The sequence below is a fragment of the Cebus imitator genome, unplaced genomic scaffold, assembly GCF_001604975.1.
Source record: "Cebus imitator isolate Cc_AM_T3 unplaced genomic scaffold, Cebus_imitator-1.0 Scaffold54, whole genome shotgun sequence".
NCBI classification, from domain to species: domain Eukaryota; kingdom Metazoa; phylum Chordata; class Mammalia; order Primates; family Cebidae; genus Cebus; species Cebus imitator.
In genome coordinates this window covers 3,438,652-3,463,012 of record NW_016107369.1, presented here as the reverse complement: position 1 = coordinate 3,463,012, position 24,361 = coordinate 3,438,652, and the positions used below count along the sequence as shown (strand labels likewise).

Here is a 24,361-nt window from a genome sequence, read left to right as displayed (position 1 = left end):
AGAATTCTGTTTTTCCTCTTGTACCTTATAATCCAAGTGTACCATACTATACTTCTGAGCACTCTGTGCTTTTGGGCCATTGTGTGAGTTCTGCTGTTTGGCTCGAAAACTCTCCTTCCGTCTCTGCCTTGCATGCTTTCATTTCTTTTCTAAGGTTTAGCTCCACATTGCCTCCTCCTTCATGCTGTTCTTTTTTTTGAGACAGGGTCTTGCTCTGTTGCCCAGGGTGGAGTACAGTGGCATGATCACAGTTCACTGCAGCCTCCATCTCCTGGGCGCAAGTGATCCTCCTGCCTTAGCTTCCTGAGTAGTTGGGACTATAAGCATGTGCCACCATGTCTGGCTACTTTTTTAAAAAATACTTTTTGTAGAAACGTGATCTCACTATGCATTGTACTGTTCTGTGCTTGTTCCATCATGCCCTTCTCCTATCACATCATGATGTTTTGTTTATACATATACTTCCTCCAGAGTCTCGTAAGTTTATTTTCTTGAATTCTTAATAGTAAATGTGTCCTTCTTCCCATCTCACCCTATTTCTGCCAAACCAGAGCTTTCAACATTTCTCTCATCCCCTTTTTAAATTCTTTTTGTTTTGTTTTAGAGACAGGGCCTTGTTGTTGCCCAGGCTAGAGTGCAATGGCACAATCATTTTTTAGCTCACTGCAGCCTTGAACTCATGGTCTCAACTTGATCCCCCTGCCTTGGCCTCCCCAAACACTGGGCTTACAGGCATGAGCCACCAAACCTGGTCCTTTTCTTGCTCACTGCCTCTGCACCTGTTTTACCTTGTGTCTGAAATACCTTTCTTATGTTACTTTATGTAACAGATTACAGACATCTGTCAAGATGAAGTCAAATATCAATTCTTTAGTGATTTTTTTTCTAATGTTCCCAGAATAAGCCTGTCCTGCCCCTATACCCCCAGCACTCTGTTGGTAACTTTGCAGTAGTATCTGCATGGTGTCTGGTATTCATGTGTGTATCTGTCTCCTATAGCTGACTGGAAGCTCCTTGAGGACAGTAACAATGTCTCCATCAGTTCTGGCCCTACTGTGTGTAGCAGCACTTTTTTTTTTTTTTAAAGTCAGATAGGATCTCACTATGTTGCCCAGTCTGACCTTGAATTCCTGGGCTCAGAGGATCCACCTGCCTCAGCCTCCTGAGTAGCTGGGACTACAGGTGTATCCACCATGCCCAGTTGCATGTCAGCATCTTTTGCTCTTAGAGGATGTTCAGGAAATGCTTGCTGAATGAGTAATTGGTACTTGCTTTAATTGCCTTTTGGTGACCTGACAATAGACTTCCCAATGGATCTGTTTTGGTAATGGCCTAGAACTCTTAGAATTATTGCAAACTGCTTGAGGATGGGGATGGGGGGTTGGGACTAGGAACATAACTCCAACTTTCAAAATCTCATTAGATTTAAATAATAAATAAAGGTTTATTTTCTACATCTACTTGGCTCTTATATGAGGGTAAATTTCTGATATCCCTTGCTGTAAAAATCTTTGTTCTGAATAGTTAATTATAAAATCTTTCTGAATGTTTCCTTTTCTTTTTTGTTTTATAACTTGATTGCCTTTTGAAAGCTTGGGAGCTTCATTATCAAGCTTAATGCTAATAGAATGTTCCGACATGAAAGAAGCTGTGACTTTCTCTGACTCAGTGAAATACCCCTTAAGTCCATTTCATCAGCCATGGATCTCCTTTCTTCCTCCCTATTTGTGTTCAGTTTTAATAACCTGAGTGCATCTGGAGTTTTTTAAGTTGTTGACTATCTTCTTGGCTTTTGTGGTTCTAATTCCACTTCCTGTCAGCCCTGGGATTTTGTGTGCTTCATTAACCTCATCCCATCAGATATGATTTTGTATACGTGTGTATATTTATGTGAGTCTCTGCCTCCCACTGACTCCTAACTTCCCCTGGGGTTTAAGTTACAAGGAATAAGCGAGTTCCCCCCCCACCCCCACATTTATTTTAGAGTAAACAGGAATTGAAAGCTTCCCAGAAGATTTTGGCTTAAACAGAGCATTAGTGCTTTTAGGGGAAACCAACAGACCAGACATAGGGTTCACTATATTCTTTTGGTGGTTGTTTCTGTCCTTCCATCTTATGGATCTCTGCCAGGGGCATTCCCTTACTATCTCAGTGTTTGTATCCTATGATTTCTTTCCTATTCTAACACCTGTAATGTTCAACTATGTATGTTTCCAGGTATTTTCAATATCCCATCCTATTTGTTTATTTTTATATTTAACTTTTCTTCATTTCCTGCTAGCCTTTCAGCAGGTATTGATATCAAGTTTGTTCTTCTCAAACCAAATTTTGTGTAGGATGATATATGTACATATACCTGCATTGCACTATTAGTGTTTAAATGTAGACTTGGGAACCTATGCAAACTACCTGAAACTTTGTCATTTAATGCTTTTTCCTAGATATGTACACCTGGTAAGGACCTTAGAGAATAATTAGTTCAGATACAGAAATTGAAACCCTGAGAAATGAAATCTTGTCCCAAGTTCTAGAACCAGTGAGTTAAATAACTCAGGTCAAAATGTCTGAGCTTGGTTGGATCAGTGGGGCTTCAGAATATGGGTTTTGGCAATCATGTTGATCATAAGACTTTTAATTTGTAGAATTTTTGTTGCCTCCCTCAATAAGACAGATTTTTTTACAGTCTAATTTTTACTGGCTTCCAAGATCGTGAAAACATGTTACCATGTGAAATAATATGCTTAAACAGCAATTCTTTAAATATGCTTAGGAAATTGACATTGTGAGATACAACTGGCTATGAGAATAGCTTTTTGACCAGTTGAAGAAAAACAGCCCAGAACAACAGGATGTTAGCTGTTCTTTAAATATGTTGCTGCTGACAGTGGTTTTATCTGTGTGTGAGCATGGCTGAAGTCATGGGCCGTGACCCAGGCCTGGGGTCATGGAGACAAGTTGTGGGGCCACTTGTAGAACTGATCAGCCTGGTCTTGTTCTGATCAGAGCCCAGTGACGTGTTGCTCAGGACCAACCATGTCCAGTACCCCTCTCTGCTGAACAAAATCTGATTTGGTTTTCTACTGCCCAGTTGCATTCTTGGCCATTTCACAGGGTAGCCTGAGGTTCTTATAGGGAGGGTATCCATAAATAATTGTTGGAGGAATGAAAGCAGGCAGTGTACATTCCCCAACAATGTAAACTACTTGTGCACCAACAGAAAAAATAATGAAAGTCATCAATCCCTTCACTTTTTGAGATAATCTCCTTTTCTGGTTTATCATATGCTCCTGTTTAGATGGGAAAGGAAGTTTACTACAAAAGAAATTTATGTAGGAATTATCTACTGTTTATCAAGCAAACGTCGGTTATTTTCTTAATTTAGTTTCACTGGTTATTTCTTTTTAGTCTTCAACAATTTTCGTTGGTATTACCATGTTTTATAGACATGGAAAAAAGATTCAGAAAGGTTAAATAAGTTTTCCTAGGTCACGCAGCTTATAAATGGCAAAGCCAAATTTGGGAGCCAGGTCTCTCTGGTTCCTTCTCCACCCACATAAAGACATGTCCTTATGAGTCCGGCTACTTTTGGCATGCCCCATATCCTGGATTCTCCCTCTGTTCTCCTGTAACTAGATCTCAGGAAAAATGATATCATACTTTCTAGCAGATCAGGCCTGAAACTTTCTGCTGTAGTTAAGAGTACCTAGTCCTAGACACTCCTTTTAAATCTACCTTTACATCTGGTAACCAGATAGCATATTGAATTATTGGACTAGTTAACAAATTGGCTGTGGGCATATTCTTGTGGGTCGGCTTTTTTCCAAAATTCTCCTTCTGGACTCCATATAAAGACTTCCTCTTTAGCTTTTCAATTCGAATCCAAAGCCAAGGTAAAAAGAATTTCCTGCATACAATCGCATTTCAGTGACAGTGAGTTCTGGCTAATGTCAGCACTTTCCATTGCCTCAGGGACTACAGCTTCAGCTGGGACTTTATTTCTGGGGAGAGTTAGTGGATTGATCCAAAATTAGTGGTGTGACATGTTTAGTAATCTGTTAGGCCTTGGACGGATTATTATTTTCTTAAGAAAATCTTTCTATCCCTCTCTCTTCCTAAACTATCTTTTATCAGGTTTTTCCTTAATATATCTTTAATATGTAAAGTTCTTCCTAAGAATCTCTCTTATTTTCTTTATGATTGGTGGCTTTATTACAAATATTTCAAGTCTTGTCATCAAGGTTGTTTTGTAGGAAATGTCTGCAAATTATTTTGTCTTTCCCAAAAACAGTGCATTGTTTTTCACTTAACTATTTTTTCTTTTTTTTTCTTTCATTATTTCTCAATTATTTTCTATATGCTAGTTATGGTGCAGGCTACTTGGAATACAACAATGAATGAGACATGGACCCTGCCCTCAAGTGATAGGAGCAGACATGAAGTGATAAATGACAATACAGGGGGTATAAGTGACTCAAGTGCTCTTGGAATATACAAGAGTTACTAGCTATGCCTAGGGGATCCACAGAAAGCCATTTTTCATAGAGGGAATATAATCTACAACATACAGTGTCATGACAGGATGTGATATTTTTTTAAATGGTAAGCAGTCTGACTAGAGTGTGCATAGAATGGGGGAATAGGAGATACAGTTATGGAGGTGGATTAGGGCCAGATTATAAAGAATTGACAAGTTTAAATTCATCTCGTATCTAACAGACAGCCACTGGAGGTTTTTGAGCAGGGGAGCGATAGGATTATTATTATTTTCCTTTAACTTTTATCATAATTTGATCCAGAGCTTAGGATAACAGAATTACAATAAAGGGAATATGGTACATTACTAGCAGTGACTGACTTAAAATCTTCTTGGGCCACTTCATTGCCTATCTCTATGTGACTGTTAAGTTTGTTTTTTTAAGAAAGGTATAATTCTGATGGCCTTGAAGAATGAACTACAGTTGGGAGAGGCAAGTGCTTGGGAATGACTAAGGTGGTAAGAGGTATGCAGTGATAATATATGTTTACTAGGTGACCCAGCAATCCCACTTATAGGTATTTTCCCAGGAGAATCGAAACCATATGTTTATTTGAATACCTGTACACAGATGTTTATGGCAGCTTTATTAATAATTGCCAAAAATTGGAAACAAATGTCCATCAACTGTTGAATGGATAAATAAGTTGTGGTGTGTCCATATAATGGAATGCTGCTCAGCTTTAAAAAGGAATGAACTGCATTATTCGTATGTGTAACAACATAGATGAATCTCAAAAGCACAATGCTAAGTGAAAGAAGCCAGTCTCAAGAAACTACATATTACATTAATTTAATTTATTTGACTTTCTGGAAAAGGCAGAAAGCAGACAAAAATAAGATCAGTGGTTGCCAAGGGTGAGAGTGTGACTGAAGAAGGGGCTCAAGGGAATGCATTTGGTAAAATTGTCCTATATTTTATGGTGGTGTTGGACAATTGCATATATTTGTCAAAGCTCACCAAAAGTACACTTTAAAAGGGAGAATTTATTGTATGTAAATTATACATTAATAAACCTGCCTGGAAACAAAAAACAGTGATAGATGGATGAATCTCAGAAACATGCTAGATGAAAGAAACCAGAGTAAAAGAGTATATACCATATGATTCCATTTATATGGAATTCTACAATAAGCAAAACTAATCTATGGTGAAAGGAATAAGACTAGTAGTTGTCAGCGATGGGGGAGAGGGCAGGGTACTTACCAGGAAACAGTACAATGGATCCTTTTGCGGGTGATGGAAACATTCTGTGTGGGTTGATGGGCGTGTGCGTTACATGGGAATGTCCAATTATCAAAACTTGTCAAGTTGTACATGTAGATCTAACCATTTCAATCATATGTAAATTATACCACAAAAGGGAATAGAGAAGATTAAAGAGAAAGAAACTGGCTGGGCGTGGTGGCTCACGCCTGTAATACCAGCACTTTGGGAGGCTGAGCCGAGTGGATCACCTGAGGTCAGGAGATTGAGACCAGCCTGGCTAACATGTAGAAACTCCATCTCTATTAAAAATACGAAATTAGCCAGGCATGGTGGCTCCTGTTTGTAATCACAGGTACTTGGGAGTCTGAGGCAGGAGTATCGCTTGAACCTGGAAGGTGGAGGTTGCGGTAAGCCAAGATCTCGCCATTGCACTCTAGCCTGGGAGACAAGAGTGAAACTCGCTAAAAAAAAGAAAAAAGAGAGAGAGAGAGAGAAATTAAAGAGAAAGATTGAAGACAAAGAAAGAGAGATAGAGATTTGGTGATATCTTATATTTGGGAGGTGGTAGAAGAGTGTTTCTAGTTTGGAGTCTGGTGGATGGGGATACCATTCTCCAAGATAAAGAATAATAGCAAACCAAATAGTTTTGGGGAAAGAAAACAAGGGCTATTTTGTTGAGTGCTGAATGCCTATGGAATACCCTAGTGAACATGTCCAGAAGGAAATTTGAATTATCGATTTGGTGTCCAGAAGACACTTGGCTAAAGATGTGATTTGAATATCATCATTATCATCATATTAATTGTGGCCAGGAGAATACATGAGATTGCCTAAGGAGAAAAGTAGAATTGAGAAGAAAGGATACCTGAGAATGTCACCCTGAGCAAACCTACCATTGAATATCTGGATAGAAGAGAAGGAAGGAAAGGAGGAGGAAAATCAGAAGAGAGCAGTGTCCTGGAACCCAAGGGAGAAGAAAGCTCCAATAAGCGAGGGATGGTCATCAGTTTCAGATATTTGGGCTGAGCAATAAGGTAGTCTTTGGTGATCATATTGAGGATAGTCAGTTATTAGAGTAAGAGCAGAAGCAAGTTCCTATGGGCTGGGAATAAACAGATATTAAGAAGTTCAGATTGCTAAGTGTAGATTGCTTTTTCAAGGAACTGTATTAAAGAGGTAGGGAGCTAAGTTTGCTTTGGTTTGGGGCTGAAGGTAATATTTTTTACTGAGGAAAATTGTCCTGGGGAAATGTTCCATAAGGCATAGCAATAGTCCTTTGAAAATAGTTGCTTTTCTGTCATAATAAAGACAACACAGAGAAACAAAAAGAGAGGAGCTCTCAGAACTGGAAAAGCCCAGCTTGCTTGTACCCATTCATGACAGGAACGCTGGTGTGTCTCATTGTGGGTACTGAATTTTTGAAATTCTCGTTACTGCTGCCAAAACACACAACATTAAAAGATAAGGAAGTTTATTATGCTTAGCACAACCTACCTCTTTAAAAATCTTTATAATGTCCATAGAAAATACCAAATACTAATCATAAGTTTAAAAGTTTCTTATGAAGACTCTAGTAGCCTGCCAGGGACCCAAATTATTTTTCTTAAGCTGAATTGATCATGTTCAAAGAGGAAAGCCTTATACAGAGGCTATCTTTCCATCCCATTCCTCTCCCTAATGCCAGCCTTTGAGGTGAACTGGGTTTTGCACTATGTTATAATGCTGTCACATACTGGTATATATTTCTTCCTCAACTCTTAAATGATAGTAAGTCCAAGACTGGTACATGTAAAGATGTAGTTAGATTTGAGGCTTGATTTTTTTAGTTTGGGTACCCTTTCCATAGAGGTTATTTAGCATTAACAGGATTTAGTCATCCAAATGAAAATTAATTTAGCTCTGTAAAGGGTGTTTTCTCTCTAGGTCATTTTCTTCCCTCATATTTCCCAAAATATTGGTTCTCAGCCTGTCAACTGAGATTCTTGGAATTTGCCTCTGATTTGGGGAAATGGTTAAGCAAATGTGTAGCTGCTTAATGCAGGATATTTAAATAGTGGGTTTCATTGATTGTTAGTCTGATTTGAATATATCTTCATTTGTAGCTGATTCTGCAAACCTGATCACTATGTGCATCAATCATTATTTTTACCCTGTTCTTCTTACTATTATTAATATTACCACTTTATGAAACAGTTGAATCCTGTGCTTCAGCTTTTAAACAATGAATAGAATGTTATTTTTCTTCAATCAGATATTATAGTCTTTCTTGCTTATATAAAATGTTAATGTGGACTTGCAGATTTTACAAGTAGATTTTCCTTTTAAATGCCTTATTTAGTGCTATATCAAAAATGATTTTTCTCAGGTTAAAGGGGCAATATTTTACAAGATTACTGAAGATAAGATCAGCTATTCAGAAGAATGTATTAGCTGTTAAAAGCTATGAATTCATTACCAAAAGAAGATAGGTGAAATCTCTTCTGTTTCTTTACATTTTAAAGTATAGATAATATACAAATTTTGTATAGTTACTTGAAGGGGAATCCCGTCTCAAACTCTAGTATAGTTTGTGATGATCTCTGCAAATTAAATGGAATCCCGTATAATTACTATGGAAGTCAACTCATTCATGGAAACTTCTCCCTAGAAGATCTTAGAATATGCATGTCTGAGTTCTTACTGCCATATATATGTAAATAGCATGTAGATATTGACAAACAGTGATTAATAAAGAGGCCAAAGGAAATCAAAGGGTGCTCAAGAAATCTCAGAGAGAAAAATGGTTTCCCCAAGTTCCAGTAGAATCATGTAGACATGATGTAGAATTATGGGGACAACTAGGTCTCCAGATTCCCATTCTAGAATTCTTAATACCTCATGTAACTTCAGACTTCCTGTGTTCTAGAAGAGTTTTTTTGGGCCATCTTTTTAGGGTCTATTTTTCTGTTTTCTGAGAGTATTGAGAAATTTTTAAAGTCCTTCTTATAGCAAGGAAATTTGTATCAGAATTAATTTCTGGAAAATACTTGGTTGTGTTCTGTGGGTGTGAGGTCTGGCCAGTGACCTCTGATCAGACAGTAAGGAAGATAGTGTGGTAGTGTTTATTCCTAGAGAAAAAACATAAGCAGTTTTTTTGAGGGTCACAGGATGGGATGTTTAGGAGTGATGTTTTATATGTATTTGTATATGTGTGTATACACACACACACACACACACACACACACACACACACACACAAAGGACTGTACACTTCTGTGATTTTTGTAGAGAAGTTCTCATTAATAATAATATGAAGGGTTCCATAGTTAACCTTTCATACCTGAACTTGTTAAATGACACTAGGCATTCTGGAAGGAAAACCTGCTCCTGAGTCTTGCTTTCTCTTTGCAACAGTTGGAAAGGTAGAAGAAGAGAATCAATACAGAATCCAAAAACTTGATCTCTGGCCCCCACCCTTAAATAATGTTAGTTGTGCAAGATAGCTTGTCACACCTGGGCTCTGCTACCACTGGCTTTCTCCTTTCCTGTCTTTTGGTTCTTGTTGGGGCAGTGTGTTTTATTTTCTGTCTTCAAAGGGAAATTGAAACTCTAGGAGAGGGGAAAGAATAAATACATTTAGATGTCTTCTTCACCTAGGTTGCAAAAACAATATCTTGGTTTAAGAAAATGTGATGGCAGGATTCTAGAGAAATGACTTCAGGAGATGTTTCTATGTTCAGAGTTGGCAGGGAGGGGTTGAGGGAGGGGTATTCAGAGCAGGCCTAAAGCAGCATTGGTGTTGGTTGCGCTTATTTCATTCTATTTTCCATTTTTTTTCTTTTGCCCGTAAGCACAGCACAATCATATTAGTTAACTATTCTAGAGTCAGGTCACTTTCTACGTAGGACTTAGGAACATCAATAGACAGTCATGATAAAAACAGTGGAATTGTATAGCATTGTTTTCTTATTATCCTAGAACTTGATTAATTTCTTTTGAACTTGAAAGATACTTGGAAGATTCTTGAAAGATTCTCTGTTTCTACTTCCACTTACTGCTTATACTCAGTGAGTTTCTAGGCCTGGGAGTTGATCAGATTGAATCTTTTAGATCTTTGTGTGGTCGTGACATGGAAAATGATTTTGTGTATTGTCTTGTATTGTATTTCTAGAACTCTATGGCTTTGACGTGCTCATAGATTCTACTCTGAAGCCATGGTTGTTGGAAGTGAATCTCTCTCCTTCTTTGGCCTGGTAAGTCAGTTCCATCTACTAGAAAAGGACAAACCTTCAAGAAATATTTAAAACACTTTTTTTGGAGTCATTTCTCTTGGTACTAGACGATTATTTTTTTTTCCTAGTTATTAGAGATAACCAGACTTTCTTAAATTAGTTGGTTTATGGCATAATATCAAAGTTTATATGGGAATCATGGATCTTTGTCTTCCTAGTCAATTTACAATTACATGATTCCTGCTTATTAGGCTTCTAAGGGATGATTCTTACATTCATTTTTATCCCTGGATTTTTTTTTAATAGTAGGTGTTCTGTTAAGGCTAAGGAAATATGTAAGGTATTATATTTCGTTCATTACCAAAAGCTTTATGGGTTCAAATCCACATATACTATAAAGATACAAAGCTGGGGCCGGGCGCGGTGGCTCAAGCCTATAATTCCAGCACTTTGGGAGGCCGAGGTGGGTGGATCACAAGGTCAAGAGATCGAGACCATCCTGGTCAACATGGTGAAACCCCGTCTCTACTAAAAATACAAAAATTAGCTGGGCATGGTGGCGTGTGCCTGTAATCCCAGCTACTCGGGAGGCTGAGGCAGGAGAATTGCCTGAACCCAGGAGGCGGAGGTTGCGGTGAGCCGAGATCGCGCCATTGCACTCCAGCCTGGGTAACGTGAGTGAAACTCCGCCTCAAAAAAAAAAAAAGATATAAAGCTGGATCTAGGGCCATGTAGATAATATGTGGTGCTTTTACCCTGTCCGATGTTTAAAGTCATCCAAGTTTAAAGTCAAAAACTTCAAACAACTTAAAATTTTTATTAACTAACCTATTGTTTAGAAGAAGAAAAGAAACATATTTTTCAATACCAGAGAAGATTATTATTATATTTGGAGCTACAGCCAGAATTTCTGTTCACTGTATACTTCTCTAAACAGAGAACTCCAGAGGTTTATGCCAGAGACCACCCAGCTGCTGACTTTTTAAGGATGAGAGATACTGGCAAAGTGCCAAGTAATCAAATAAAGACAGATTGACTACTTTTGGAGTGGGAGTTTGGCTTAACCTCCGTAGTAAGGTGTAGAGCTAGATATTACAGATGCTTCAGGTGTTATGCAACTTTCGTCAAGTCAGCCTTTTGCAGATTGCACAGTAAAGTGTATTATACTATACTTCAGAAGTTAGAAATCCCCAGAATGAGGCACTGAGTATAGCAGGCAGAGCCGTTTGGTTCATGGAGGAACACCTCAACGCTGAAGCCAGTGTGGCAGTCACTGCCACAGGGAGGCTTCTTGCTTTTGGTCCATCTTGCTTTTGTTTTCATGTGGGTTTCTGCTGTATCATTTGGTGAGATTTTGGTATGACTTGTTTTGTTTTGTTTTGTTTTTTTGCCCTATTTGCAAGCCTGCAAGCCTAAGAAGGTTGTTTTAGAGCAGAAAATAAAGACTTAAAAAAGTACAAAGTTGCTTCTCTTGCCTGTGAATGTGACTTGACTGTTACAGCAGTGAAAAGTAATTTGAACGGTGGGCACACTCATAAAAGAGCGTACTGAAAGTCTGAACCTCTAAAATCCACAGTTTTAATGAAGCAGTATTCTTGACTTCTGCAAAATTTGAATTGCACAAGGCCTTCTGGTATAAAAAAAATTGCATGTTAGAGAATCAATGCGTGGTACTGGGTTTGCATTACAGAGGACAAACTGAACACCAGGATTTCATTTCTCATATTTGTGCACAGATTCCCCACCCCATGGATTTTATGGGCTTTATGTGTTGCTCTTCATTGACATTTGGAAACTTTGCCATATTGGGGCCCATTAGAGGGTGGCTATCCTTTTAACCTACACACTTATCAATTGCTCTTTTCTTTCTTTGTTTCTGTTAGTGATGCACCTCTGGACCTAAAGATTAAAGCCAGTATGATTTCAGATATGTTCACTGTTGTAGGTGAGTAGTAGTGTTTTCTGAACTGGACTGATATAAAAATTAACCGGAGTGTCCATTTTGTCAGACTCCATAGATTTTGCCAACTGGCAGTTCCTAAGCCATGCTGAATGTTTTGTACTAAAAAAAATTATATTTTCAGGGAAATGTTTATATGTTTCTACTCCCCTTGGCTCCATCCTGTCCTGAGGCTGAACCGCAACTAAGGCTGAGACCTGGGGCACAGGAATTATGAGCTGAGAAAGAGAATTAGCAAAGATCTGGAGAAAGTGTATTTTATCTCCAAGCTGGGAAATTAAAACCCACTGAAGAAGCCTCCTTACAAAGGAGACTGGCTATATTTCTGCTAGACAGTCTCTACTGGTCTCAATGTGATCCCTTCTGTAGTAGTTATAGCCAAAGCAGCCCAAAGAAGAAATCCCATTTTGAGTAGATAAGCCAAAACTTTGAAATGGAGATGAGCAGTCAGGTGGGTATTTTGTGGGTTTGTTGTTTTTTTAAGAACTATAAAAAGACTTAATAAAATATATTTGCGATGAGCTAGTACCTGATGTACCAGCAAATGCTGTAAAACTTAGCTACTCTATTCTCTTTGGATGGGAATCTGCTTCTTTTTAGGAAGAAAGTGAAATTAGCCGAAGTCCAATTTCCAAAGCTGTAGATAATCTACAAAGCCCATTTTGAAAGTTGCCAATAGACCACCTTCTGCATTTCCAGCAGTAGATCATGTAACAAGACAAGACTGTTAACTTGCTTTTGGATTTTCCCTGTAAAAATAACTTTATTTTCCAGTCATCATCCAGGTAGCCACTTTAAAGTAACTTGTTTTTATTAACAACCGTGTGTTTTAAAGTGGTGATTTACGGTTGTTTTTAGGTTCATCAAAAATCTACATCTCTTTCTCACTCAGAATCACATTTCAGCTACCCAACCAGCAAGGTTAATTTATCTGCATATTTCCCTTTTCTTGTTCTCTCTAATTATGGTGGTTCGGAGTTCAATCAGAGTATGTGTGTGCGAGAGTTGTGCGTTACCCTCCTGAGGTTAGATCTCTGTAATATTTATGACAGTGAAACTGAGTCTGTATATCTAAAGAAAAGGTGTAGTCAGACCTGCTAATTTCTTAGAAAATGGCAGGTTTTAATGTTGCCCATTCCCCATTCAGGATTTGTGTGCCAAGATCCTGCCCAGCGAGCATCAGCCCGGCCAGTTTATCCCACCTTTGAGTCTTCCAGGCGAAACCCTTTCCAGAAACCTCAGGTAAGCAAATTCCACAGCAGGGAGCCTGAAGGCAGCTTACTGGGAAGTGGCAGCTGATATAACTGAGGGAGCTGAAGTACTGTGGATGAGGTCACTTAGAGCAGGAGAATTTGGGGATCACTTTAGATAGGAGGCAGTTGTATTCAGCTGTGGCTAACAGCTTGTGCTTTAAATGTTTTCCGACAAACTTACTTCCTGTTTTTTGTTTTGTCTTTTATCTTGGCTTCTTTTTTTCATTATCTTCCTTCTCTCTGTTTTTAAAAATCACCTTTTTCCACCTCAGATTGATGTGCTCAGAAACAAAGCACAGAGAAGCCTACTAATTCTTAGTCATTACTGTGTTCTTTCCGGTCTTCAGACTAGCTTTGTAAAGAAGATGCTTTCTTGAAATAGTATCTTCTCTACAAGTAATTCTCCTCGGACCCTCCATGATCATGAGTTATTGATTGAGGCTAAATGAGGTAAAAGCCCAAAGAAACTTATACATGTCTAAAATATCATTTGATGAAGCACTGCTTCAGTTTTTGTGTACTCTGCATTTTTGTTCCAGTTAAACCAATCAGCCAATCCTTCTGTTTACTCATTCCATCATCTTGTCAGTCCCTGCCTATTTTGACTCTGCTAATTTTCCACTTTTGTTTCTTGGCCTTTAACATTTCTTCTTATTTAAAAAAAACCCACCTTTCTCTTCTCTTCCCATCTGGTTCGATTACTTTGCCTGCTCAGACATTTTGGAAGTCTTTTCTTATTAAATTCATCATGACCTTTACTTTTCATTTTAATATTATTCACTTGTTCTATAGTACATTGTTTTGCGTTTGTTGATTTGTTGCTTTTAAATTGTCCTGTACTCCTCTGCCAGATTGTAGGCTTTTTGAAGGCATAAGCAGCTTTTTCTTCCTGCTCCCCATCTTCTCTTTCCTTTTCTTCTCTCTTTTTATCCCTGCCCCAACTACACTTTAACCCTCGACTCCCCCCTTTTTTCCTCCCTTCTTCTACTCCCATTCCTCCTCTTGTTCCTTTTGCTTGCTGGTCTCATTTGCAGTAGTGCTATTTTCTGTTTGCCAAACTCATATACTATTATTTATTCAGATAATTTTTTATTAGAACAGGGCTTTCAAACTCAAACGCCTAGAGGGCCTTCAGGCAGGTAATATAAATGAGTAAATAGAGGCAGGTATAATACAGCTAAGAGTGATGTGACTGAGGTAAACTAGAGAGTGCACACCTCATCTGAAAGGGGTGGCTGTTTTACTAATGTGCTCCAGCCAATTACTGTCATGCATAAGTGTGGGCCAGGTGTTACGCGATCTTCCTATTGTCAAGAGAAATCAGAAATCTTACTTTAAATATTGGCAGCTAGTTCATTAGAAACAATACTTTGCAGGCCAAGCATAATATGTCTCTGAGCTGGATTCAGTCTTTGCCTATCTGTGACCCCATGCTGTAGAATTACTCTCTAATTAGTGTTGGGATGTGGAACAGGGTGTACTGTATTTTAAGGGCTATTATCTTGGATTAGATATAAAATCAGTTACCAGGGTTATACTTGATCAGTGCAGTATCACAGATCAAAGGGTTTTCTTTAATTTTTAATAAGAAAAAGTAGAGGATTAACCTAGGTGTACTAGGAAAACTTAATTTAGACAATCACATTCCTTTGTAAATTGTTTCCTGCAGTATCTGTGGCAAGAACCACAGGATTATGTATAAAGGAGCATGAACGTTTCTGTGCAGCTTTAACACAGTTTCTGCCAAGTTTCACTTCTAGAGGTAGCTGTATTGCCAACCTTGGATGAATGGATCCTTTTTCTTAGGTTGCCTGTTAGCTTTTTTGGCAACTCTTTGCAAACTCTAGAAAATCTATTCAATGCTTGTTTTGCCAACTGGTAGGTAATGGCATGATTTCATCCATAAGCAGCCTACAGGACACTTATATAAAGGCTAAAGGAACTGTAGATTTGTTATGTGTAGTGTGTGAAACCAGTTTGTCAGGTGGACTAGTTGACTTCAGGGTCTTCATTATCTGGCAGTAAAATTGTGCCCTCAGCAGTGAGAAGTTGAAGCTGGAATATGTATGGCATAGGAGAAAGCAGTATAATGAAAGATTATAAATGTTCTAACATTCCAACTACCAAGTGTAGGACTCTTGCTGTGGTTTCTGCTTGGAGATTGTTTTTCCTCTTTTATATCATAGATCTAGGAGATGGAAAATGTAGGCATGTTAGGAGAAGATAAGGCTTTATTCCATTTTTCTGTCTTTTATAGCGTCCAGTATCTGCACAGTTACAGTCATCAAGGGCCAAGCAGGTAAGTTCTAGATCTTTTGGAGACGTCATTCAAATTTTATTTTCATTCTCCAAATGGAAAGTTTTTTAGCTTTAGTTTTTCATGGTACATACTTTATGTACCTGTTTTTTGTTTGTTTGTACAGTTTAATAACATAAATGAAAATAAATGCATAGAAGTCTTTTTGGTTATAGAATATAAGAGTAGAGGATGCAGGAACTTAGGGATCCTCTTTTCCTGATAGTGATTATACTGCGATGGAGGCAGTTGAATTTAAACAATGAACAGGGGCTTACTGGCATATCTGTCTCTTTGACCAGAATATTCCAGGAAGGAAATTTTGTAGTTCACAAATGAACTTCATTTTTTTTCCAGACATCTTACGAAACATACTGTTGCCTATAGCTTAATACTGGAAATGTTTTCACATTGGGTGTTGGGCTGTAGAGTTTCTTAATAGGTGACATTTCAAATATGTAGTGATTTGCAGTTTACACATCTTAGAAGCTTTGCCATAATAGTGTCCCAGATGCTACCTTTGAAATGCAAACATCTTCCTTTCTGAAGATTCTGAATGATCAACATTTGCTTTCTTACTGTTTCTGTTAGCAGTATTTGAGATTAACCATCGCTTTCTTCTGCACAGATTTAAAAAATTCTTTTTGAAGTAATAGGCCAGCAGTGGGAGTCCTATGCCTGCTATTTGATGCTTTGGTATGAGGGTTATAGATACCCTCATATATAAACGTGTCACTGCAACTATTTTTTAGCAAAAAGCTCCAGTATATTTATTTTGGCATTTGTACTCTCTGATGCAATTTCTGGTAAGCTTGAATGCTTGACTTGTAACTTTCTTAGCTACTATTTCTGATAAAGTGATTTATATGGTTTATGTGAAAGCAAGAAATAAAAAATAACTTACTGGATGCCTTGTCTAATATTTAGTAACTGATTAATGTGGTTCTGTAGTATGAATTTTGGTACTTAGTTGGTAGAATTTGAAACTCTATAATATGTAGTGTTTTATATTTAGTAAATACCTAAGTATGCTAGCTGCTACCCGTGGCAAAAAAAACAAAACAAAATAAGGCTGTTGACTTCAAAGAGCTTATATTCTTTTTTTTTTTTTTTTTTTTTTTTGAGACGGAGTTTCGCTCTTGTTACCCAGGCTGGAGTGCAATGGTGCGATCTCGGCTCACCGCAACCTCCGCCTCCTGGGTTCAGGCAATTCTCCTGCCTCAGCCTCCTGAGTAGTTGGGATTACAGGCACGTGCCACCATGCCCAGCTAATTTTTTGTATTTTTAGTAGAGACGGGGTTTCACCATATTGACCAGGATGGTCTCGATCTCTTGACCTCGTGATCCACCCGCCTCGGCCTCCCAAAGTGCTGGGATTACAGGCTTGAGCCACCGTGCCCGGCAAAGAGCTTATATTCTAAATATCCCTGGAACTAATCTACTGATAGGAGTACGTTAAGAAATGAGTACTCTTTTATAGTCTTTGGCGTTTGACTCTAAAGAAGTGTCTTTGAAATGTAATTCTATTTTATTTTTATTTATTTATTTGAGACAGGGTGTCACTTCGTCACCCAGACTGGAGTGCAGTGGCACTATCACAGCTCACTACAGCCTGGACTTCTTGGGCTCAGGTGGTCCTCCCACCTCAGCCTCCTAAGTGGCTGGGACTACACGTGCACACCACTACGCCTGGCTAATTTTTTGTGTTTTTGGTAGAATTGAGGGTTTTGCCTTGTTACCCGGGCTGATCTGGAACCTCTGAGCTCAAGCCATTTGCCCACCTTGGCCTTCCCAAAGTGCTGGGATTGCAGGCATGAGCTACCATGCCCGGCCTTTGATATGTAATTCTAATCTTAATTTCTCGTTATCAGTTTAATTCCATTACATCTAGTTGCATTGCTTGGATTACCATGGGTTATAATAGCTTTGTTGGAGAGCAATACCTCTCTTTAGTAGTAATGTATTTGAATGTGACATAAAGGCTTTCTGACTTTATTCAGCCAGCTTTATACGTGTTGAATTCTTGGACTCTTACTGTTCTTTGCAGTGTTCTATTTTGTCATTGTCTTTCTGTTAACGAAGCACTCTTAACTTCACAGTATTTTCATTGGAGCCAAGTTAAAAAAAAAAATTCTCTGTTCTGACCAGTAAGATTGTGTCAAGCTTTCTTTTTCTGTTGCTGTCAGATTGTGAATTCTTTAGTTCTTTGTCCTTTGTCTGCCTTTTCCTTTTTAATCCATTTTCTCTATCTATGTTTCTCCCTTCTCTTTAATGTCTATGGTTCAGATTTTCCACTCACCAGAAATTGTATTGCATGGTATTATGGAAAAAACATGTACCTTTTCAGTCAGATAGACCTGAATTCAAATTTGAGCTCTTCTAATAACTAGTAATTAGATATTTGGGCAAGTTCTCTTACCTTTCTGAGGCTCAATTCCATATCTGTCAAATGGGGACAATAATTTATACATAGAGTTATGGTGAGAAAGAAATGATAAAACATAGATAAAATATTCAGGATAAATGCTAGACATGTAGTTTATACTAAGAAGATTTACTCCCCTTCACACTTTTGCATCTTGATTTTCCCATTGTGAAGATCTCGTTACTTTGATGTTCACCTGTTTGTAGTCATGTTTTTCACATTTGCTATCATCCAAAAATGCTGTTTTGTTTATTTTTCCTTCCAGACATTAATGAAAATTTTAAACAGAGCTTAGTTAATACCCATTTTAGAAATCCCTTCCTAACTTGATTCATTGCTGTTTACTTTATCTTACAGTTACACTGTTTTTAGTTTTTGTTGATGTGTTATATTCTGGCAGTAACCCTTGATATATAATTTAGAATAAAAATGTTATAAAATTTTCTCAAATGCTTCTCTAAAATCCAAAGACATTAAATATATTGCTATAGCTCCCCTTTTAAAGCTCTTGTCCTAAAAATCAAACTTTTAAAGCATGCTTTAAAATAAATACTGTAAAGCATTCTTCGTACTATTCTTTATGAGCCCCCATCCTCTAAATTATTAGGGATTTTTTTCCTTTTAATATTTGTTTCATTATTTTACTAGGGATTCAAGTTAGATTTACCAGGCATTAACCACCAGGAGCATACTTCTTACATTTTTGAAGATTAGTACCTCATTTGGTGTTTTTCTAATCTGGTACTTCCTCAGTTCTTCATGATTTTTCAGATGTAATTTTAAGTGGTTTGGTAAGTTTTGTTTGTTTGTTTTTAAAGCCGTTTTCCTTAATAACAAAATGCATGTCTCTCAGACCTGCTGGCTTACATTTATTCCAGATTTCTAGGTGTTACATAATTCTTTTTATTTTATTTTACTTTATTTTTTACTGTTATATAAGCCTACTTATTCCCTGCCCAATTTCAAAGTATACACTGATTATGATTATGTTTAAATGTTCTCTTAGAAGCCTTTTTTTTGGTCCATTTCCACTCAGATTTATTGATAATGTGGTCTTGTCCATTTATTTTCTTTCATTCGATAGCATTAATTCATTTTGCCTTTAAACTTGATTTTACCTTGGTTTTTTAGATGGTAAAATGTATCACATATAAATTGAGCTATTTCTAGTTCCTTTGCTTTTAATGAAGAATTCCAAAATTCGTAAAACTGCATTGAGAAATTTTTATTCTTTGCATGTGTTCTCTGTCAAACAAATTTTATTTTTGCCCCTCAATTATGATATATTTTTAGGATATCTTGCCATTTTTCTCCATTCTACATTTTGTCAAGTTCTTCTCATCACTGGTACTTGCCAGCTTTTTTTAGGCTGAGAATCAGTTTCTGATTCAGCATCTGTTTCTTACTTCTTTGTCTGAGTGAAGACTGGTGGTTCCTTGTCTCAATAATTTCACATTCTCAGTCAGTTGTTCCTTAGCAATGATGGTTAGATATGTAAGGTTTCTTCTTTGGGTAGATTTCTGAATCATAAGTTGTACTATTGATAAATTTATCTTTGGTGCATGTTGCATGGCAGAATTCTTAACCTGACAGTTATTTGACAGTTTAAAATTTATCTGAGGACTGGATATTTAAATCATGTATCTTTTAGCCAGAGGCAGTGGTTCTCCTCTCTAAGTTCAGAGGAGCCTTATTTCCTAAGTACATTCAGTCAACCCATGGGAATATGTGGATTTATTATATCTGCTATCCAGAGGATGTAGCTGTTGTGCCCAAAGGCAAAGCTACAGAATGACTTGCATTTGGACTGTTTTGCCTTTGTTTGTAATACTCTCGATGGCCTTTCAAATCATTCTGATTCCTTTTTTTACCTTTGTATTTAATCTCCAAGTGTGTCTCCTCGACACTCATAAGCATTTCTTTTCTTTTTTCTGTCCATCTTATCCTTTCTTCTTCCCTTCTCTCTTTCTCTGCCTTTTCTTTCACCTGTGACTATAATTCAGGTCACATTTATTCCTTTCTCAAAGCTCTCAAATACCCAACCTAGAAGCACAGACCTGAATTTCTACATGCCTCTACCCGACCCCGAACAGTTCACACATATGTACACAGTAGCTAGACCTGGAATTGTAGGCTTAACAACGGAGTGGTTGTGACTGTGTATGGGAGACAACTCTTTGAAAGTGATTGGCAGAGAAGTTTAAGAGTTTGGGGTGCTAATTCATTGGTTACAGGAACCACATGAGGTTAGTAGGAGAAGGTTACAACATCATTATCTCAATTTCTAGAAGCCAGGAATATTAAAAATTATTTTAAAAAGCACCCAAGAATTGGGGGTTTCTCATTAGATGTTGTTCAATAGTGATTTGACCCTTGTTCTTTTAAATACACCCATGCATTCCTTAAATCTGTTTAATAGTTAATAACTTTTTCTTTAAATACTTTTAGTTAATGTAGCTTTTAGCTTATCAACCTTCGAAGTAACATTCTTTCTGTTCTTAAAAGCTTGATAAAAATGCTTATTTTTATTATTTAAATGAATGCTTATTGCTTACTATCTCTTTATGTAATTTGAAATAGTATCATGCAAGAAAGCTACTTAACTTTAGGGGACAAACTGCCAGTGGCTTTATTGTTTTATTTTTGAGATGGAGTTTTGCTCTTGTTGCCCAGGCTGGAGTACAATGGTGCAATCTAGGCTCACTGCAACGTCCACCTCCAGTGTTCAAGCAATTCTCTTGTCTCAGCCTCTGAGTAGCTGAGATCACATGCATGTGCCACCATGCCCAGATAATTTTGTATTTTGAGTAGAGAAGGGGTTTCACCATGTTGGTCAGGATGATCTCTATCTTCTGACCTTAGGTGATCTGCCTGTCTTGGCCTCCTAAAGTGCTGAGATTGCAAGTGTGAGCCACTGTGCCCAGCTTTGCCAGTGGCTTTATGATCAGAAACATGCTATCATGGGTGAACTAGATAAGTATTTTTTGGCAAACAGTAAGTAGTGTGTGATCACGAGAAAAGCCCTCAAACGATCCATTTAATATTTTTGGCTTTTCCAAATTATACATTAAATAAGTGTTCACACTTTTTAAAGATTTTAAAACAATGGTTACATTATTTATACAAATAATATATAAACCTGTAAACCCTCTCATTTTAACATCTACTGTTTAATGTATTCCCAGAGATTGAGGAAGTAAAACTATTTCCCAAAATCCTTCTGCAGAGTTCAATTCTAACCATGATTGGTGTCAGCACTTCCACGTATTTATTTGTTTAACAAATACTTCTTGATTTACTTCATGCCAAGTATAATGTATTGTTCTGGATGTTGAAGACACCACAGTAAAAGCTTCTGCACTTCACATGTTGCTTACATCTGTTGATTGCATGGTTTTTCTTGATATAGGTATCCGTCATGGAGTTTCCTATCAGAAAATATAGCTTTTATAACTCCCATACTAGCTTTGAAGATTGGTTAGTTGGTCTCTGTTGTATCCAAAGATAAAACCATTCATGGTTGGCTATTTGTGTACATGAGTATATTAGTCTGTTCAGGCTGCCATAACAAAATGCCATAGCCTGGGTGGCTTAAACAACAGAAATTTATTTCTCACAGTCTGAAGGCTGAGAAGTCCAAGATCAAGGTGCTGGTCAAGGTAGGTTTCATTCTAAAGCTTTTTAAAATTGGCTTATAGGTTTCCATTTTGTTGTATGCTCACATAGCCTCTTCTTTGTGCACACACTGGCTGGGGCTGGGGAAGAGAGAGGGAGATCAAATTCTCTGGCATCTCGTCTTATAAGGACACTAATCCCATTACACCAGGGCCCTACTCTCATGACTTCTAACTTTAATTACCTTCCGAAAGCTCCATCTCCAAATGCTATCATATTGGAGATTAGGACTTTAACATGAGAAATTCTGAGAGACACAAACATTCATTCCATAACAACAGATATTGCTAAAAAGGCCAAAAGTTAGTTACCAAAATGCCTTTGAATAGATATTCTACAAATAGAGAAAGACAAATAATATCTCCTGACAGTGGGGCTGCTGCTCTCTGATTGAAATTACTTCTAAGAATTAAGAGGACAGTTTGCACCCATAGTGGGTGAATTCTTTCTTACTCTTTCTACTTGGCAGATTTGTCTTATTTTTGTCTGTCACTTCATTAGTTTTAGTAGTAATATATTATCATGCTTTTATATGGACTTCCTTTTTTACCTTTCTGTTTCTCCACTCACATAAAATCAAAATTCACTTGAAACTTGTGTTTTCCGATGATTTCCCTGATTATCATGTAGAAGCTGATTACATAGCCAAGCACCTCTTCTGGGATCAGTGGTGAACGGGGGCCCTTTGGCAGCCTTGTTGGAGTACCCCAGGTAGTCACTCGTGTTTCAGGCCTCTTGAAGTTCAACCACCACAGTGATAACCTTTGGCCACGCTCTTTTCTGTGTCAGTGATGACTCTCATCTCGGTATTTCCCACTCAAATTGTAAAACATCTCACAGCCCAACTTTTTCATTTGTGATGTTAATAGATTGTTCCTAGTTTTTGTGCCTTATGTCTCAATTCTTAATTCTTCATCTCCTGTGCTGAAAATAATATACACTGAAATAAATACACATTTACTTTTCTGTTGAAGGCATTTTCAGATTTTTCCATATCCTTGAAATATTAGATGTGCTCTAAAACCAAGGTTTGGATTAAATACTAGCTTAGAAAGTCACGTGGACCTCATTTTTTCTTCTCTTTTCTTTCTCAACCCATAGTGTTTTTTTTTTTTAGTATTCTGTTTTCTCCTCTTGCCTTTGAGTTTATTAGCTTTCTTCTGTTTTCCAGGGTTTCAGGCTAAGATAATTACAGAAAGTAATTAATGAATTTGAGCTTATATATCTTAGGAAAGATGATGTTAAGGGAATGAACAGAGGGAAATGAGGAATAATGAAAAAAATTAAAAAATTTTTTTTTACTATTTTTATTTTCTTCTTTTTAGCGTTCCCGTCCGCTTTCAGCCAGTGATGCAGAAATGAAAAACCTCGTGGGCTCAGCCCGGGAGAAAGGGCCAGGGAAGTTGGGTGGTTCTGTGCTTGGTCTGTCAATGGAGGAGGTAAAGATAAATTCATTTTAGGCTTTGCGGGTTAAAACAGGGTTTAGCAAAAATTATGGAGTGATTCATAATATTTATGACAAACTCGTGTCTTACATTGAAAAGAGAAAGATTCAAGGTGGGAGAAGTATTTTCTCAGGGAAGAACATGTTAAATGGAATTAATTTCTCCTTTCATGCTGCTTTCATATTCTTGGGTCCTAACTATCTTCCTTTGTCCGATAGCCACATGGATTCCAGTTTTCAAAATAGATACTCATTTTATCTTATTTTTCATCTAGATCAAAGTTTTACGGAGAGTGAAGGAGGAAAATGACCGGAGAGGTGGATTTATTCGCATATTTCCTACATCTGAGACATGGGAAATATATGGGTGAGGTGACTACCTTTTTTTTTTTTAATCTTTACCTCAGGTCCATAGAATTAGATTAATCGTGATTCACTGTTGTCATTGCTCCCTACAAAGCTGTCTTTCTTATTCTGGTTTGTTTACTTGTAACATGACAAATATTACCCAACCCAAGAACTAGATTATTGACAGTAATTCAATATAACTGTGTATTATTTCCTCCCTTTTAATCCCCTACTCCCTCCTAACTAGCTTCCTAACCCAGGGTTAGACATGTTCCTAAACTTTGTGTTTATCATTACCTTGATTTGAAAAAAAAAATATTTTATCTGTATGTGTGTCTAAGCAATATATTGTTTTATTGAGATCTAGTTTACGTGCAGTAAAGTGCATCTATTTTAAGTGTACAGTTTGAAGATGATTTTGGCAACGGTCGGCACCAGTTTAGGCACTGCTACCACCTCAATCGAGATATAAAATATTTCTATCACCTTCATAGCCCAGTTTATTCCCTTTTTTATTCAATCCTCCACATGACCCTGGGCTTCAGATATCATGATCTGCCTTCTATCATTACAGTTTTTCTACAATTCCACATAAATGGAATCATACAGTATGTACTTTTTTGTATCTGGACTCTTTTGTTCAGCCTAGGGTTTTTAATATTTGTGTATGTTGGTTTATGAAGAATAGTTCATGCCTCATTATTATGCACTATTTCATTGTTTGAATATACCAGAATTTGTTGAATACACCAGAATATACCACTCAAATCTATTGTAGAACATTTGGGTTGTGTCCAGTTTTGGGCTCTTTTGAAGAAAGCCACTATGACCATTTGTGTACAATTTCCAGCACCTTTAAAATGTCTTTTCGTCGTTTTTAGGCTTGCATTTTTCTGATGAGAATCATACAGCAGTTATATTTCTTCTTCTATGCATAATGGCTTTTTTTCTCATCCTGCTTTTAGAATTATCTCTTTACAACTGATTTCCTTTTTTTTTTTTTTT

The 24,361-nt window shown here is 37.3% G+C and overlaps 1 protein-coding gene across 21 annotated transcripts in view; it reads left to right on the top strand.

Moving 5' to 3' along the window:
• TTLL5 (tubulin tyrosine ligase like 5) overlaps positions 1-24,361 on the top strand; it is a 286,353-nt gene that overhangs the window by 54,675 nt on the left and 207,317 nt on the right. For 18 of the 21 annotated variants that reach the window (XR_005200287.1, XR_005200288.1, XR_005200289.1 and 15 more), the window contains exons 13-18: positions 9,895-9,976; positions 11,839-11,900; positions 13,063-13,157; positions 15,426-15,467; positions 22,890-23,003; positions 23,284-23,375. Coding sequence is in view for 17 of the 21 variants with exons in the window: in XM_037738524.1 (XP_037594452.1) it covers positions 9,895-9,976; positions 11,839-11,900; positions 13,063-13,157; positions 15,426-15,467; positions 22,890-23,003; positions 23,284-23,375 (487 nt within the window). In the remaining 4 variants the exon portion in view is untranslated. The remainder of the gene's footprint in view (positions 1-9,894; positions 9,977-11,838; positions 11,901-13,062; positions 13,158-15,425; positions 15,468-22,889; positions 23,004-23,283; positions 23,376-24,361) is intronic. The other 3 variants (XM_037738522.1, XM_037738520.1, XM_037738519.1) reach the window with 1 other exon arrangement.